Here is an 18926-nt window from a genome sequence, read left to right as displayed (position 1 = left end):
TCTCAAACTCCAGCTTAAGCTATCACTCTTAAAAGGCCAGTGATTTGGAAATGCGGGTTACCAAAGCCCTCCCAGCTTTTCCAGCTTGGACTCATGTGAGTGTTTTGGTACTTAGAGCCAAACTCCATCTATGGGTGGTGCCGCTCAAGTTTTATTCTTGAGCCATTTGTGTCTGTTTTGTTTTGCGAATTAAGTTTGAATTTAATGATCTCATCCAAATTGCTGTAGTGACTACTTTATCATTTTGAAATTCCAAACTTGTGCAAGGGTCTTCTTCCTTACATTCACAGCTCAACTCTGCAGACATTTAAAGACCCGCCAGGGATGGAAGAGATTGGGAGGGTAAAAGGAAAGCACCCATCCAACTCTTAACCTTAGACATCCTATTACCACAGTCTAGAAGCCCGGACATCTTCATCTTCCAAAACAATACCGCAATTGAAGGCATGGGCTACTTGGGAGACAGGTATCCAGATACTTCAGTATCTAATGATTCCAATTCAATTTTAGTGATTCTGCCCCCGTGTCAACTCTAAACATATAACAATAATCAAAGGGGAGAAAAGTTTTGTTTTTTTTAAAGCTCACTCTCATGTTCAAACATTATGCAAGAGATAATATTTCCATTAAGCTGATTCCGTTCCCAGCGAATTATGCAAAACTATAAATGATAATGATCGGGGTTGGGGTGGGGTAGGGGAAACTCAGGAATGAAAAGAGAAGTAAAAGAGAAAGCAGGAGGTGGAATAGATGGAAGAGGACGCTCCTTCGGCCTACAAGGGGATTAAGGACATCTATAGGCTTAAGGAGCAACAAATTAATTTGCACAATTCTGGGAGAGCCCAGATGGCCTTTAATTAATCCCTTCAAAAGAAAGAGCTAGGCCAGGACTGCGCCGGCTGCCTGCTCCATTAGCTCCATTTTACAAGGGACCAGACTGTTCGAGGTGAGGCGCCGCGAGCTCCTGGGGGAAGGGGGTAGGGTGACGCGAGCGGGAGAGGGGGGAGGCGCGGGAGTAATATGAACTGTTTTTCCATAAAAGGGCTGGGTTTTCATTATTCTTCTCTTTAAAAAGTAATACCCTCTTCGTCTGTGCTCCCCCCCCCCCCTTTTCCCATTTTATTTAACACAATTAATTGAGGCGTCCACTGGCGCCCGGGTGGATCCGCACTACTCGCCAGGCCCCGCCCTCTGGCCCCACCCACAGGATGGATGGAGGTGGGAGGGGGCGGGGACCAGGCGGGCGCGGCCTTATGGCTCTCCCGCTTCAGCCAATCAGAAGAAGCGGCGCTCCCGAGTTGACGCTCCCCAGAGATGACGCAAGGCCCGAGGCTGAGCGCTATTGGAGACAGTGGGTACGCCCCCGGCCTGCAACCGGCTCCTCGGCCCCGCCCCTCCCGGGTGCTTTGGAGTGACGTCCCCAAAGTTCTTATTTTGGACCCCCCACTTCCCCCGCCCTTTAGTACCCCCTCTAAAGAGGGGTAGGGAGTGATGCAAATGTTTTATTACCTTTGAGAGCTTCATCTGAACTGTCAGGCCTGGAAGGAGAGAGGAAAGGAGAGAGAGTGGAGAGCGGCGGAGAGGGTCAGCTTGGCCAGAGGACAGGACTTGGAAGCGAAACCTGTAAAGCCGCGAAGAAAATGCGAGAGAGGAGAGGCAAAGGCGGCGAGTGAGAGGAAGAGAGGACGCTGGGGGGTGGGGTGGGGGTCGTCAGGCCCGTTTGCAGAAGTGGACAGACCTGCGGAGCCGTAACCGGAGCCATCAGACTTTTCACACTTAGTCTTTGTTTTCCTGTTTTGTTTTGTTTTCTTTCCCCCTTTTCTTTTTACTATTGCAACTCTAGTGCCCAGTCGCCCAGAGGGAAAGGCGAGTCGGCCCGCCGAATCTGGGAGCCGCGGGGATTGGTGGCACTGCCCTTTCTGGCCGGCGGAGGAAGCCCGCCCAGAGGCGAGATCCTCCCGCGGGCTGGATGCGCTCCCTACCCGCGCGCTGCAAGCGCCGAGTGCGAATCAGCCTAGCGACCGAAAGAGCAGGGCTTCCGAGTAAGATTAGAGGAGCTCCTCGGGCGGAACCCGGCGTCCTTTGAACCTCTCTAAAGAAAGCCAGCCAGCCCCCATCCTCCAACATCAAAGTGGAGATTTGGTGACTCTTAACTTTGTTACGAACTCTCTGGGGCCAGTCTGGGGTTTGTTTTGCTTATTTCCCGGGGGGAGAAGATGAGAAGTAGCGCACTTTGAGCGGCGAGGAAAGTGAGGAAGAGAGAAGAGACCAAGATTGAATCCAGGAGACTAGGAGAGAAAGGATAGCCAAACCCACCCGGACGCCCGCTGATTTCGGAGAGCCACCGCCTCTCGAGTGGCGTGTGTGTTTGTACATTTCTGTTGCGCAGCTCCGAGAGCAACTCTCGGCAGCGGCTTCCACGGCCCAGTTGGCAGGTCGCCTCCGGGTGCGCGGAGCGACTCCTTGCTCGCGCCCTTCGCGCTTCTCGCTCCCCTGAGCCCCGCCTGGGGCACCGGCCGGCGCCCTTGCTGCGTGGCTGCGTGGCTGCGGGCTCCGGCCTGGCCGTGGGATGTTAGCGGTGGGGGCGATGGAGGGCACCCGGCAGAGCGCGTTCCTGCTCAGCAGCCCGCCCCTGGCCGCCCTCCACAGCATGGCCGAAATGAAGACCCCGCTCTACCCCACCGCATACCCCCCGCTACCAGCTGGTCCCCCCTCCTCCTCGTCCTCCTCGTCCTCCTCATCGTCGCCCTCCCCGCCTTTGGGTGCCCACAACCCAGGCGGCCTGAAGCCCCCGGCCGCGGGGGGGCTCTCGTCCCTGGGCAGTCCCCCTCAGCAGCTCTCGGCCGCCACCCCACACGGCATCAACGACATCCTGAGCCGGCCTTCCATGCCCGTGGCCTCAGGGACCGCCTTGCCCTCCGCCTCGCCCTCCGGTTCCTCCACCTCCTCTTCCTCGTCCACCTCTGCTTCTTCCGCTTCGGCCGCTGCCGCCGCGGCCGCGGCCGCAGCCGCCGCAGCCTCATCCCCAGCGGGGCTGCTGGCCGGCCTGCCCCGCTTCAGCAGCCTGAGCCCGCCGCCACCGCCTCCTGGGCTCTACTTCAGCCCCAGTGCCGCAGCCGTGGCCGCCGTGGGTCGGTACCCCAAGCCGCTAGCCGAGCTACCCGGCCGGACGCCCATCTTCTGGCCAGGAGTGATGCAGAGCCCACCCTGGAGGGACGCGCGCCTGGCCTGCACCCCTCGTGAGTACGATCGCCCGCGCCCAGTTGTGCGCGTTCTGCAGGCTCTCGGGTCAGGGCCCCTGTTGTGCTTGTGGGTCGGTCCACTCTCTTGCCTCCCAAGTAGTTTGGCAGCGCCGGAATCACACGAATTAGGCTGGGCCAGGGCATTCAGCAAGGCTTTCTCTCCTTCCTGAGCCCTGTGCTTGTGTCCAGGCGCCCGCCTCTCCCCCAGTCTTAGGCACGCCTCACCGAGCGGTTGTATATGCGTCCGCGTGGAACACAACACGGTGCGGCGTGTATGAATCATCCGAGGACCCTGCTGCTCCGGGAACAGCCTGGCCAGAACCGCAGGCCGAGCCTGGGTTAAAGAGGCGGAGAGGACAGGAGAGGCCACTGAGCCCCGCCTGCGCCCCTATTTTCCCGGCTCCTGCCAGCGGGCCAGGCTCCCATTCCACTTTTGCCAGTCTAACTGGTCTCCTCTCTGAGAACGGGTAGGAACAGCAGTGGCGAGTCCTCCATAGCCCCAAGCGGAGCGAGTGTACGTCTCACCCAAGGTGTCCCCACTGCACTTTTCGTCCTCGCACCCCTTACCCGCCCCCCACCCCAGTACATTTGGCCGGGGTCAACCCACTGAAGACAGGCCGAGGCCCGCGGAGAGGGGCAAGAGCCCAGTCACTTTGGGCCGCTCCCCACCCCTTGTTCCTCTATTTCCCACCTGCCTTGGCCCCGGGGGGCCGGGACGCCTTGGGCCAGGGCATAGTGAGGGGCATCGTGTCCCTCATCATCTTAACACGAGAAGGAATCGCAGGAAGAAAAAGGTGACCGGACAAGGACCCGGGAACATCTCACAGGGACCTTGCTTGAAATCAACTGAGTTGTCCCGGGATCACTCTAATGTGGGTAGTTAGCAACCGCGCCCTGGAGTTTCCCAGGCTCTCAGGTGGCATTCTGGGGCCCAGCCCGTGTCCTTTTCTAGCTCATTTCTTTGGTTTTGACCGAGTCCTCGAAGTTTCCTCTAAGTCTCCGAACCGCTTTCGTGTGGCCTAGCGGCAGAAGCTCAGGAAAGTTTCGGGAGCTCGTGGAGGCTCCCTTGGGAAGCTTGGGACTGAGGGCGGCCCTGGCGGGTGAGGGTGTGGGAGACGCTATTGTATTCATTTAGATGGCGAAGTAGGGACTGCCAACAAAGGCAGCGCCCCCTGCCCCTTGGCCGCAGCGTTAGACTTGGGGGCGATTTCGCTGTCTTGTGTGCAAAACACAGGCTCCCTTTGTTGCGCGGACACAGGTTAGAAAAGCATTCCAGGAAAAAAACTAGTCATCCTCTTGCAAAGGGTCCGGGGCCAAGCGGTGCACCGACCCGACCAAGAGGCGAAAGCGGCCTTTTTCCCGCACTTGTCAGTTTATTGGGGCCTGACGACTGAGTTTCGGCAAACTTTAGCCAAGTGCTCCCTGGCTGTTTGGCGCAGGTATTGGGCAGAAGGTTATTTACAGCTGCCCTCCAACACACCCGGCTTACACACACACACACACGCACGCACACACACGTGGGATCCAAAGGCAGAGAGGTGAGGTGGAACTGGAAGTGCCAGGACGCTTCTAGGGCCGCCGCAGAATAAGCTTTTCTTTCCCACCGACACATTGTTTTGCGAATTCATTTTTTCCCACGGAGCAGCGTGTAACCGATTGTTTTTTCCCTGCCCTTGTTTATCTGTCCTCGCAGATCAAGGATCCATTTTGTTGGACAAAGACGGGAAGAGAAAACACACGAGACCTACGTTCTCGGGCCAGCAGATCTTCGCCCTGGAGAAGACTTTCGAGCAAACGAAATACTTGGCGGGGCCTGAGAGGGCTCGCTTGGCCTATTCTTTGGGGATGACGGAGAGTCAGGTCAAGGTGAGTGGACCTTGCAACTCAAGGGATAGGTTCCCCTCCCACGACGCACACCCCTCCCCCCATCTGGGGAGAAGTTGTGATCAGCGAGGCGGTGGGAGTGGGGGTTAAAGGCTCTCCCGGGCCGGCAAACTGTTGATGAACAAAAGGAATAAAGCCCCCACCCCCACCCTGCCTTTGAAATTAGGTTAATCTAGATAGCAGCATGTGCTGGAGAACTCTTCATTATTGGAGAATAAAAGCATTACCGAAATATCAGCCCTGAGAATAGATCAGGCCAGTTAGATAGCTTCTATTTATTCTACTTTGTAAAGATAGTCAAGCTTTTGTTTGTTAATTAAGGCTTCACCAGTTATATAATTTCCTAATGTAGATCAGCATTAGAGTGCTACTGTATATTGCAGGTTAAAAGAAATAAATCCACAGGATCTAACCACTTAGCATGGGTGAATCTGCTTTTAGTTTAGTGGGAGGCAATCACTTTGGCATAGCAATTTTCCAAATGAATTGACAAGATTATTACTTTATTATGAAATTGAATTGTTTTAAATAAGTCTATCAACAGATGTAAGATATTTTATTGTTTACGACAACAATTTATAATTAAAATGTCACTTAGCTTATAATTGAGTTTGCAGCATATTTCCGCGGATTCAAATTTCAGAAATCTTTCTTTGAAAAATAAAGGGCTTGAGCCAGCTAGATAAATGAAATCTAATGGTTTAATATATTTCTGGCATTCTCTTTTGTTCCTCTTTTTTATTTATTATATTTGGGTTTGGGGGATATGTGTATATGTATAAGTCTGTTTTCATTAGTCATATTGTTACTGTTTAAGTAGGAATAACTGTTAGCCACGTCTGCTGGTTAGAGTGTATTTCCTCTTGGACAAGCATTATAAAATGAATTTCACAAGTGATTTTTCTGTGTGACCATTAGAATACCATCACAGTTAAAATTATTTTTGCAGTGGTTGGTACAGAGCCTGCCACAGAAGTCTGGAGGTCTTCATTTGTCACCGTAAATATGTCTGCATGGCTAGAAGTGAATTATTATACTTGTATACAGAAAATCAGACTCACCTTTCTAACAATTCTGATTCTCTAGATAAAATACATAACAGATGAGAAAATAACTGAGAAGCATGAAGAGAGGATAATTCAATATGTTTGGGAAATTGGTTGCTTATTGTTGATGCTTTAAGTTAAAATATGTCTATCAAACAAGGTGACATACATGGTGAATAGGCTTAAAATGTTTTTATATAAAATGTATGTGTTGAGGAGGAAACATATTAAAATAACATTTGAAAAACTAGGCAGGCTTAGAGTGGAAAATAATGTGACTTGCAAAATTTCACTTTAAAAAAATAACTGATGTAAACTCTAGCCTTGACTTTGGTTTTATGAAAAACATTAAACCAGACAGACAAACACACCCCTGTGATGATTTTGACTGAGCGCTTAAATATTTTCATGCATTTATGTTGGTTATTATTAATGATTTGAGGTTTGTTTTAGCAGATTAAAAAAAAACCCTTTACATTATTGCACATGTAAATAGGGAGGGGCTTTAAACTACCATGTTTGTGTGTATTCAGACCTGTGACAAATGAAGCAGACATATATCCAAAAGTGAAAAGGAGAACGGAGGTAATGGGGGGGGGGGGGGGATAAATGCTGTGCCTTCTCCCACAAATCACACCAAAAAGCAAGTGCTTTTAGGTTGTTTGGAATACCTTAATCTAATAAAGTAAATAACGAGTAAAATCACAGTCATTATGGAGCAGCTTTAAAAGGGAAAGGTTTTCCACTTTGAACTAGAAAGTAGGAAAGTGCACTCACTTTTAGGGACTCACTTTTAGAAAGTGAGTGCACTTTCCTACTTTCCTAGTTTTTTATCTTGAGAAATCGAGCACAATCTCAATACCCCTGTGTTTCTATCGCTATGGCAACGGCAGTTTGTTGGTGCCTGTTACTCCGAGGAACGTAGGGCGATGGAGACTGACTGGGACAGCCCAGACAAGGGACGTCTCTGAGGGAGGGTGGCAGGACTTCAGGGGCCCGCAGGAGCGACAGCGGGATGTGGGAGAAGTTGCACTGCCGGAATCTGCTCTCGTTAAACCCCTGCCACCTTTGTTTCCCCTCTCCTTCCCTGGATCGGCCCGCAGGTCTGGTTCCAGAACCGCCGGACCAAGTGGAGGAAGAAGCACGCGGCGGAGATGGCCACGGCCAAGAAGAAGCAGGACTCGGAGACCGAGCGGCTCAAGGGGGCCTCGGAGAACGAGGAGGAGGACGACGACTACAACAAGCCCTTGGACCCCAACTCGGACGACGAGAAAATCACGCAGCTGCTGAAGAAGCACAAGTCCGGCAGCGGCGGCGGCCTCCTGCTGCACGCGTCGGAGACCGAGGGCTCGTCCTGAGCGCCGCCGCCGGGCCACCGCCTCCGCCCCCGGGGCCGCGGGGCCGCTCGCGCCCTGCCTTCCCGCCCCGCCTGCGGGGGCCCTTTGCTATTTTCTGAGATGTACATATCTATTTTTTTAACCTAAAAGTTGAGGGAGGTGGGGGAGAGAGACTTGGGGGTTGGTAAGACGGCAGAAAAGACCACAAAATGCACTGCGTAAAGAGCGCGACTGAAACTCAAAGTGGGTCCCCCACCCAGCCCCCTCGGTACCCTGGCCCAGTGCCCCCGGAGGGAGCGGCCGCGGCCCCGCGCGCCGCAGGGGCTCAGGGCTCTGGGCTCAGGGACCGGTGTTCAAAGGACCGACACCACTGCGCGGGGCACCTCGGAGCTAAGCGGGCGGGTGGCCGCCACTGATGGGAAGAGGGACCCGTCTCCCCCCACAAACTGCTGTGCGGACTAAAGTAACCTGTTGAAGGCCCTTTGTAAATAAATCGTGAGTCACACTGACTAGAAGTTACTTTATTGTGAATATTTAAAATGTAAAATGGTTTTTTGAATTTGGTATAAAGAGGTGGACCTCCCCCTTCCTTCTACCCTCCCCCTTTTAAGAGATACTCAAACCACACGTTCCCCTTTTATTTTGAACTTAATTGAAGAAGCAGAGAAAAGAATGTCCTCAGCCTCCCGCTCCTCGAGCCTCGCTGCGGGGTTTGGGTTTGTAGGATCTCACTTTCCCCCTCATCCCTTCTTGCTTTTCCCCGACCACCCCTGGCTCCGCGCCCACTTCCAGCCTCCAGCCTCCAGGACTTGAAGTCGAAGTGGTGAAACCAGGGAAGGCCCCAGACCTGCCTCTCCTTTCCTCTCTGAAATTGCACAGTCGTTTGTTGCTATTTATTAGTGATTTAAAGGAAGTATTGGGGAGGGAGGGGCTACATAGCTTGTATTTAATTTAACTCCTTTCTGATAAAAATGCGTGTTAAAATAGATGGTGGGAATTGTTACAACTGCTCTGGGTCAGAAACATAAAAATCCATTTAGTTGCTGTAATTGAATTTGAAGTGTTTTGTATGATAAGAATACTACAGACTATGTAAATTGTTTTCTTTTTTAAGCTAATAACGGTGATATATTAGCATCTTTAACATTTATTAATTTATATAAGGAATTCGGTTTGTAAAGAGAAAAGACCCCCCTTTGCAAAACCAGTTAAATGTAATGCACTTTCTGTTTCAAAGGATAAATCAAATTAAAAAAAACAAAACAAAAACAGTTTGAAGATGTCTGTTGCCTTGAATAAAAGGGTACAGATAATCTGATCTCATCAGAGATCTCAAATAAAAGTCAAGACCACAAAGATTTTTATATTGGTTTCTTGGGTAAAATAGTTGCTACATCATCATCACCACCACCACCACCACTACTTATTATTATTTATTATTATTATCATTATTTGGAAGAGTGGCATCATATCTCTCAATCTTCTGGACTGGGAAGATAGAAGAAATGCTGACCCACTCATTGGACTTCTTGGAATGACTTGTCTAGCAGGCTGCTTCTGATGTCTATGTTGTCTAATTTTTTCCTGCCGGCTTTTTCTTTAGCAAGAAAGTCCCTGGGGAGTTTTGGGAAGACCTCATTTCCATATATCCAAGATAGCTCCTCCGTGCTGTGCTGGCTCTTAGCTTCGAGGAGGCAGCACAGCTTGACCGCCCAGCAGCACTGCTGTTGGAAACTAACATTTTCCCTCTACTGTAGCTGATAAGAATGCAGAAACTGGCGAAAGACAGGGACTCTGATTTTGCTAACCATTATAATACAGAAGGGTGAATTTAAAGAAAGCTTCTTCTGCAGATGAATTAGAAATAAAGGGGGGTGGTGTCCCAGGGAGAGAGCGGTATCACTGTATTACTGTCTTGGGATCTTTTTGTTTTCAGACCCTCCGTTATAAGCTCAGTGAAATATAGTTATCTCCTTAGTGTTTCAGTTTAATGAGCTTGTGTTCAAAGACAGAAAAATCAATAGAATTCAGTAGATTCTTCAGGCTAGTGTTAGGTAAAGAAAGTGTGGATCTGTTTTGTTCCTTTGAAAATAAAAACATTGTGAAAACTGGGAATGAAATTGTCCGAAGGAAATTATTGTAGAATATATTCCTGATGGCATGAAAGGATGCAAATCTGCCCCAAATCTTTTCTCTAGTTTGCCTGTGAAGTTCCCAATAAATATCAAACTTCTGAATTTCTGTGTTCTTAGTAAGACTAAAGTCTGTGGCCTATAGAGAGGAAGCTATTTCAAAAGAGGCTATGCCGAGCTAGGATGATGTAACTTAAACCCTAGCTGTAAACAATAAGAACTTACTTACTTCCTCTTTTCTTCCCTCCCTCCCTCCCTCCCTCCCTCCCTCCCTCCCTCCCTCCCTCCCTCCCTCCCTTCCTTCCTTCCTTCTTCTTCCCTTCCTCCCTCCTTGCTTTCCCTTTCTCCTCCTCTCTCTTACTCTTTCCATGAAAGAACGTAGGAAAGGGCAAGTCTATCAGCCTAAAATTTCACTTTATTTTTTGTCAATTTGCAAAAAAATGAAAGCCTCTTTTCTATTTTATTTTTTAAACCTTCACCCACCTCTTTTTTGACTTGAAAAGCCAAGCAACTTTTAATGTATTTCTTCTTCTTAAGAAAAGAAAGCAAAAATTCAGGATGTAATTAGAAATGCTACTCCTAGAATAATAATAACTATTAGTAGCAGTAGTAGCAGCAGCAGTGAAATAGTAGTATCAGTCATTGAAAACTTGGAACTGAGATGAAAGCTTTTTCTCAAGGAAATAGGGTTAGAGTATTTATTCCAAGTTAGAAACATGCAAAGACACCTCTTCTTAATTATTTTAGGAAGCATTCCCTCTGAGCTGTTCACCTTTATATTGAGATAAGTATTTTAGGAGTGTAAAAGCTGGTGGCCTGGCCTCCACCCTGCAGGCAAATATGCAGAGGGCAGACAGGGTCTGCTTGGTGGCCAGCCCAGCACTGCGGTGCTCTGAGTGTGGGTAACAGCCAGAGGTGGGCTCTGGGACCATGCTGCACTGGCATTTGCTCCTTTTTCTCAGCTGACTGCAGCAGTGACTTGAGGTTTCCAGTTAATTTACTCCCACCCAGGATTCCAGCTGGCCACCAGTTGCAGCTGGCCCTATAAAACTGGGAGTGAGGGAGAAGTGGGTGGGGGCTACCTTTCTCAGGTGTCCCTTTATCCTGGTCGGTTTGGTTTAGTTCTGTGTGTATGTAACAAGGATGTTTTTCCACAAGTGTTAGCACGGTGGGGAAGCGGAGGAAACACTGTAGCTCAAGCCTAAGGGAGAGTAACAGTTATTCTTCATCTGGGCTCAAAAATTTCATGGCCTTAACCAGCCATAAGCATCTGATTAAGGCTGCCAGCCAGTCTTTACAGGTGAAGGAGTCATGATTTTAAAACAAAAAAGTAACAGCAAATGACCTGGTGGACCACTGCTTTCATTTTTAATTTTTTCCAATTTTCAAATATAATTGACATAACATTGTATAAGTTTAAGTGTACAACATAAGGACTGAATACGTGTATGTATTGTAACACAAGTTTAGTTAACATCTTTCATCTCACAGTTATAATTTTTTCCTTGTGATGAGAACTTCAAAGCTCTCTCTTAGCAACTTTCAAATATATACTACAGTATTGTTAACTATAGTGACAATCCTATATATTACATTCACAGACATTTTGTGCCTTTTGACCACTTTTACCCATTCCCCCAGCCCCTACTCAAACACTACTTCTAAAAATGCTTACAGACAGCAAAATGTCAACATGGAAAACAAAAGGTGAAAAACAAGATTTGTGTGTGTGTGTGTGTGTGTGTGTGTGTGTGTGTGTGTAGTGAAGGGAAGGGTAAAACTGCTTTTTCTAAAACCCTTATTTTTATTTTTGATTTACTGTGTGTGTGTTTCCTAACAGGGGAAGTCAGTGGAAGGAAAGGCTGCCCCACAGCGTCCACGATTCACAGCCTCCTACTCAGTCATCTTCCCAGACTCCACAGTCCAAGCTCAGTTCCCCTAATTGGTGATCTTTACCTTTTCTTTGGTTCAGATTCAGAGGATCTTGTAACTTCTTTCCCAGAGCTGTGGTTTATTGAGCTGCTTTCCAAACTTGTGAACACTTTAATCCACTTTCTCTTTTTGGGAGACTGTGGGAAGAGGAGCAACTGAAAATTACTTATTCTCCTCTGGAAAGCTGTGCCTTTCCTCTCTGCTCTGCCTGCAGGCAGTTTGGGCGAGAGGCCAGCTCTGCTTGGGAATACTGTACTAGGCAACAGTGTCTGAAGCTGTATTTGAAACCTTCTGGAGCCTAATATCATGTACATGAGAATGTTATTACACCAGCACTGACTGGAGTAGGTCCACACTATCCTGTCTTTTAAGCTGGTCCTTATGGGGAGGGACACACACACACACACACACACACACACCCCAGACGTGAAATTCCACTTGGGAACTCCCAGCACTGAATAGCTTAAAGAGACAGTGACTCCTTTGTTAATCATTGACAATAGGATCATGTAATAACAACAGTGGTAAACAGTAGATTTTATCTGTAAACTCTATTTTAGGATAATTTGAACAGCTTTTTCTGTACTAAATTTCCTCCTTCTTACCACATACACAAATACTTGAAAAAAGTACTCTTTCCTTTCTCAGTATAACTCTTTTTAAAAGCTGATTTCTTGGTACATTTCCTTTTTTGACAGAAGTGTTTATTTTGTTCTGTAGTATTTAGACTGCAACCTTCACAGAGAAATATATTCTCCCTTTAGCCCTTTCTGAGATCTGCAGAAAACACAAAAATATAAACCCCCATTTATTAATGTAAAGCTTGACTGGAGAGTAGAGTGATGATGTGAGCAGGATGACCAAAGGGATGGGGTATTTTCCTGAATTTTACCTTCAGGATTGACTTAGGGTTGTTCCACAAACTGTCAAGTTCAACTGAGAGCCCCAGTTCACACTCGTCTTCTACTTTGATCCAATAGATCTGGAACTCCAAAGACGAAATGTCTCAATATGCATCATGTCTCAACCAGACATTTCCATGGAATACCATACTCAAAGAGTCCAGAAGTAGAGCATAATGTCTCTGTAGTGTTATTTCTTTATTTATTTTTAAAGTGGAGTTGATATACAATATTATACTAGTTTCAGGTGTACTGCATAGTGGTTAGATATTTGTACACCTTACAAAGTGATCACCCTAAGTCTAGTACCCATCTGACCCCATAACAATCATTACAATATTATTGACTATATTTCCTATGCTTAACTTTACATCTCCATAACTATTTTTTAAAATCTTCACCCAAAGGTATGATTATTGATTTTTTTAGAGAGAGGAAGGTGAGGAGAGAGAGAGAGAGAAACATTGATGTGAGATGGCTGGCAATCTGTACTTCTTGATCCATTTCACCTTTTCACCCATCTCTCCAAGCCCCCCTCTTTTCTGGCAATCACCAATTTGTTCTCTATCTATGAGTTTCTTTCTGTTTTGTTTATTTTTTATTTTTTAGATTTGACATACAAGTGAAATTGTATCTCTGCGGTATTTAATATCTTCTGGGGCCTGGCCAGAATTCTGAAATACAAGCCTCATCCAGAGTTTCTATTTTAGTATACTTTGCATACACATGGCTATTTCAGATGAAGATATATTCAAAGATGGATCCCTCCCTTATTTTAGGTAAAGAGGAGTTTTGACCAGACAATTTACACAGGTGCATATTATTGTTGTAGAGGAGCCTACCACCTCTCTAATGTTATTGCCCATGTTTACCTTTGCAAAGCCAAAGGAAATGTTGAAACATAATTATCCTATATATTCAGCTATCACAAGGAAGACACATATATCACATTGATGAAGAAAATCAGCACAGCTCTATGATATAGTTTTATTTTGGAAGGAAATAAATTATGAAAAACTATCAGTCATCAATAAGTTGTTTAGGATCAATTTGCTTGTATAGACCACAGAAAGGCAAGGTTGCTGAAAATCCATTAACTTAGTTATTACCAGATGGTCTAATCACCTTCAAACAAAGGACATCCAACCAGTTTTCATGCCTCCCATCTGAGCCCTGATGTGGGCCCATGGTTTGTAGTAATTCCTCTAGCCACCTGTGTGCTTGATGCAATGGCTTGGATCTTGTAAAGAATTTTGTAAAATTTTTTCCTCCCTGGGTTTTTCTTCTTCCCTCTCTGTGCTCTTTATTTGGTCTGTAAAGCTCTAATTTTCTCCCAAATGCAAATGTTCCCAATTGAATGAGTGGATTTGAGAAATCTTTTATCTTTGCCTCAATCAAGAGATCACACAGTGGTGGAGAGCAGACTGTAGAGCTAGATTATCTGCTCCATCAGTGACTATTACGTGATCTCGGGCAAATGACTCTGCCTGTCTGTACCTCAGTCTTCTTATATGGAATATAAAGATAAGTACCTATTTCATAGGGTTGTTGGGAGAATTAAATGAATTAATATATATTATACATACATATATAATATATATGTGAAGTTCTTAGAACAGTGTCTGGAATAGTAAGCTACAGAAACCTTAGCCTTTATCATCATCAACATCATCATGAAAGGTTGCTCCTAACTCAGGCCCTGCTGTCTTGTGCAAGATAATTATTCAGAAAGGAAAGTTCTGAAAACTGAAAATGGAAAGAGAAGAAGGAGCAAGGAATGTTTTCTTTCATATGAAACTTAATGTTAAACCACTGTGGTGGTTTTCAAATGTTTCCAAAATTTTTTTCATATTCCTTCATTTAAAAGATGGAGTCTAATCCCCCTCTTCTTGAATGTGGCTGTTTTTAGTGACTTGCTTGTAGTGAACAGAGTGCAGCAGAGGTGATGGGTGTGATTGTGCCATAAAAGGCACTACGGCTTTCTCCTGTGCTCTCTCTAGAGTTGCTCATTCTAGGGGAAGTCAGCTGCCATGTTGTGAGGACACTCAAGCAGCCCTACAGGGAGGTCCATTCGGTGAGAAATTGAGGCTTCTGCCAATAATCAGTCCTAATTTGCGAGGAGTGTAAGTCAACTCTGGAAACAGATCCTCCAGCCTCCTGCAAGCCTTCACATGGCTGCAGCCCTGGCCAACATCTTGACTGTACCTTATGAGAGGCCCTGAGGCGGAATCCCCCAGCTAGGCTCTCCAGCTTCCTCATCCACAGCAACTGTATGAAATAATCAATGTTTGTTGTTTTAAGCCATTACATTTGGAGATAATTTGTTACATAGCACAGATAACTAATATAGTATCTAACAGACCTACTTCTGTTCTCTAGATAAAGAGTAGTGTGGTGAGGGTAAAGACTCTTGAGGAAGGCATCTTCCATGATTATTTAGTCATTTGAAAATGTTAACAGGATGGTCTCGTGTTAAGAAAGGAGCACTGACTAATTTCATCAGGGTCAGAGAACTGGAGCTCTAGAGCTGGTTTCTATTTCTTGTTGGTAACTTAACTTGGATAATCTTCCATGACCTTATCTATAAAATTATCTTAATAATAATTACCAGCTCACAAAACTGTTGTGAAACATAAAAGCAAAGGGACTTTATAAAATACAAAGTGAGCCCTGACAGGTGTGGTGCAGTGGGTAGGGCGTAGGCCTGCACACCGAAGGGTCTTGGATTTGATTCCTGGTCAAGGGCACATACTTGGGCTGCAGGTTCCATCTCACCCTGGTTGGGGTACGCGCAGGAGGCAACCAACTGATGTGTCTTTCTCACATTGATGTTTCTCTCATTCTCCCCCTTTCCTCCTCCCTCCCTCTCTTCCACTCTCTAAAAATCAATGAAAAATAATATCCTTGGGGTGAGGATTAAAAAAAATAAAATACTTGTTTCTTAAAATATATATATATATATGTATATATATATATATATATACATATATATATACACACATATATATATATACATATATATATATACACACACACACACACACCAATGTCCAAGGTGACGACTGTATCCTATACTATGGATGTATAGTTTGGCTAAGCATATCATACTGTTGTTTCTCCCAAAGGAATTTCAGAAGGAGAAAGAACCTGGATCTGGCTTCCCAGACCAGTATTATTTATCTCCTCACAGAACATGGCCACAGATACATTTCCAACTTTTCTCTGGTTGGCTGAATGCTGGGAAAGCTAGTGGGGGAAAAGCCCAGAGAAGGGGTAAAAAAAAGCATAAAGGAGTGAAGGAATCCTGGATTTAGAGTTAGGACTGGGGGTTTGAAATTATCTCCTTTACCTTTCCTTTGAGAACTAAGAACTGACTCTGTTTCCAAGTGAGTTAAGGTGGCAAGAAGGCAGGGAGAGAGAGAGAGAGAGAGAGAGAGAGAGAGAGAGAGAGAGAGAGAGAGAGAGAGAGAGAGAGAGGGAAAGCTGCTGCTGCTATTGGCTACTTGGGATGACGAAGGAAGGGAGGCATCAAGCTCCTAGAAAAAACAAAGTCAGGAGAGCTGGCTGATTAAGAAGAAAGCTCCTGAAGACCTTGCTCCTGCCAGTGTGAGCTTGGGAACCACTTGCCAATTGAAGTTGATGGGCAGAAGGCTCCTCTATTCAACACTTGCACACTCCTCACAGCACAGAAGCAGAGAGAAGCCTGTGCATCACAGAATCAGTAAAAACAGCAAATGCAGTTGAAGACTTGGGCTTCATTGCCTCTGGTGTAAGAAGCAACCCCAGGGCCTGCCTAGGTGTTCTGATAAAGGCGATTACAAAGAGAAAAGGGACTGCAAAGGAAAACATGACATCAGCACATTGTCATTAATCTCCATGAGATAGAGAGGAAGGCAGAAGTTGATGACTGTAAGAGACCTCACGTTCGGCACACTTAAGGTGACTCTGTTAGCCAGGGATCCATGTTCTACCTGGAAGGATCATGATGGTTTCCAGGTGGACAGCCTCCTGCCTGCCTGCCAGCCTCCTTCCCCTCCCTACGGCACTCTCCTTCCCTCCCTTCCCTTTTCAGTACAGTGCCTCAGGGAGAGTCGAAAGGCCTGAGTGGGTGACATCTGTATTACCTTTGGAAAACTGAAACCCAGTTTTCTTAAACTTCAAGGGCACAGGACCATATGCTCCTTGTTTACTGTTGTATCCCCGGGACACTGCACAGTGTCTGGCACATAGAGGGTATTCAAGGAGTATTTCTTGAAAGTACGCACACCTGTGTGTGCGCACACACGCATACACAATACAATGAAGCTATAGAGAATTGCATTCTCTTGAAGGTTTTAAAGAAAATGATAAACCTTAGTGGCAGCCAGCTTCCTTTTCCAAGCCTGGAGGCAGAGAAATGATCTCCAAGCTATCAGGAGTCTCTTCTAACTCTGAGTATATATGTAAACATCTGATAAATTCCTATAAAAATAAGTACGCACTGCTTAAGTAGCAAATGGGTGAGTTCAGTGTAAAGATTTTCTTTGGGTAAAATGGAAGATCAAGTAAAGGTTTATAATACATTCATTCATCAGCTCACAACATAGTAGCTTTGAAATAAAATATTCAGTATAATCATCATTTGTAGTACTGTATGTCACTCTCCAAGGCACATGAGTTATAATCATGCATAAAGCAATAAATAAGTAAGAGGAGGACTTATTGGCTATTTAAAATACTCATTGCAGCTGAGATTCATGTCTTTTTCACTGATCCTATCAGAGAGCCTGCAATATCAAACTTAGATCTATAGCAATTTTCTATGGGACAATAATTTGGGATGATATAAATTAATACAACTAACTCCTAAATGTTTTAACTGGGGTTTCCTACTGTCACAGGATTCTGTCTCTAAGAATTGGAAGCATTTCTCTTGTCCACCCTCCATGTCTGTCTCAGTACCTGAAAAGTCTGGATGCACTGTGGACAGACCTATGCATGTCCAGAGACCCTTTGTGGTGAACTGATTGTTGGAGGAGGTGGGAGGTCTGAGAAGCCTGCAACAGAACTTGCCGCAGGTAGGTAGGTGGTGATGAAGATGGAGTCCACTCCTCCTTCACCTGTTGGCCACGGTTACAATTACTCTATATCCTTTAGTTCACTCCTTTTCCTTCCCCCTAGAACAAGAAGAAGTTTAGGAGTTTCTAGTCTTTGTGTTCTCTTTTCTATTAGTCTCTGTAAAAGGCAACTACTAATGACCACTTCTATTTCCAAGAAGGTTTTAAAAACATTTTTTTCTCCCAGAGAAAATGTTATGAATAAATCTGGGGTCCAAGAAGGCAGGAGGAATGAATAAATTCAGATCTTAGGCCTTTAAAATAAAATTAAAATACTAGTAACACTCCCCCCACCCCTTCCGCAAAGGGGTGCATGGTCTTCCACTTGCAATGGCTTCCTTTTTCAACCCCTCTTCCTTCAGTGCAGCAACAGCTGCCCACTGTCACTTAGAGGTCAGGGCAGCCTAAAACAGAACTGTGAGTTGTGCCGTGGTACCCTCAAAATGCCGGCGTCCTTTAGCCTGGAGTAGTGGTTCTCCGCGTGTCTCAGTTCTACCAAGTCCGGGCTTTCTCATTCTACCAGGTGTCCTAGCGGCTCCTTCCCGGAGGCCGTCTCTCCCGTGATGCTGGCACAGACGTGGTTCCCTTCCATGAGCGGCGTCTGTACAGGAGCACAGAATGGGGGAACTCGGCCTCCGAGAGAGGGCTTGTATCTGGTGCGGAAAGACTTTCTGAACTGGGACAACTGTTCCCAAGGGCAAAGTTTGGAATGTGCCCTGCGGTCCCACCCACAGGCAAGCCTGGTGAGGCAGTGCCTGGCTTGGGCCTTCCAGAAATTTCGGCCCAGATGATGAGAGAGAGGACTCCCTGCAGGGTGTGAAGGCGGGGAGCTCTCAGAGGTCCTTCCGGTTCAAAAAGGACCTGGAAAGAAAAGATTCGGACTTTGGGAGACCGAAGCTCTCTTTGAATTATATAGGTTCATGAGACAAACCGGAGTTCGTCTTGATATGGGAAGACAAGTTAGAAAAACGCTGTTTGTCGGCGTCATTTGCATCTGCTCCGAAAGGGGCTCGCCGCCGGGAATCGTATACGCAGGCTCAAGCTGGGTCCCCTCTGCTCTCTCCAACTGGCTTACCCGAGTCCAGGCTGCAGAGGCGGCCAGGAGGGCAAGCGCGGGCCTGCAGCGTGGGTTTCGTGGTGATGCTCGCTACGTGGGCGAGGCCGGGACTGAGGCCGTTAGAGCCCACAGGGTGGGTTTGCTTTTTTAGTTTATTGACGGCTTTAAGCCCAGAGGGCGGTGCCTCTGCGGACACCTGCCTCGCACGTCCTCCCTGCGGAGGAAGCGCGCCCACCCACAGAGGAACAGAAGATCCTTCTAGGACCGGGAAAGGGCACCTGTGGCCTCTGCCTTCTGC

The 18926-nt window shown here is 46.6% G+C and overlaps 1 protein-coding gene across 1 annotated transcript; it reads left to right on the top strand.

Moving 5' to 3' along the window:
• Positions 1–2569: 2569 nt before the first annotated feature.
• On the top strand, positions 2570–7530 carry NKX6-1 (NK6 homeobox 1). Its single transcript, XM_036243291.1, has 3 exons — positions 2570–3239; positions 4936–5108; positions 7276–7530. Exons 1-3 carry the CDS (start codon positions 2570–2572, stop codon positions 7528–7530), a joined length of 1098 nt encoding a protein of 365 aa, XP_036099184.1.
• Positions 7531–18926: the final 11396 nt, after the last annotated feature.

The sequence above is a fragment of the Molossus molossus genome, unplaced genomic scaffold (genome assembly GCF_014108415.1).
Source record: "Molossus molossus isolate mMolMol1 unplaced genomic scaffold, mMolMol1.p scaffold_m16_p_1, whole genome shotgun sequence".
Lineage (NCBI taxonomy): Eukaryota > Metazoa > Chordata > Mammalia > Chiroptera > Molossidae > Molossus > Molossus molossus.
This window is presented reverse-complemented; position numbering and strand designations above follow the sequence as displayed.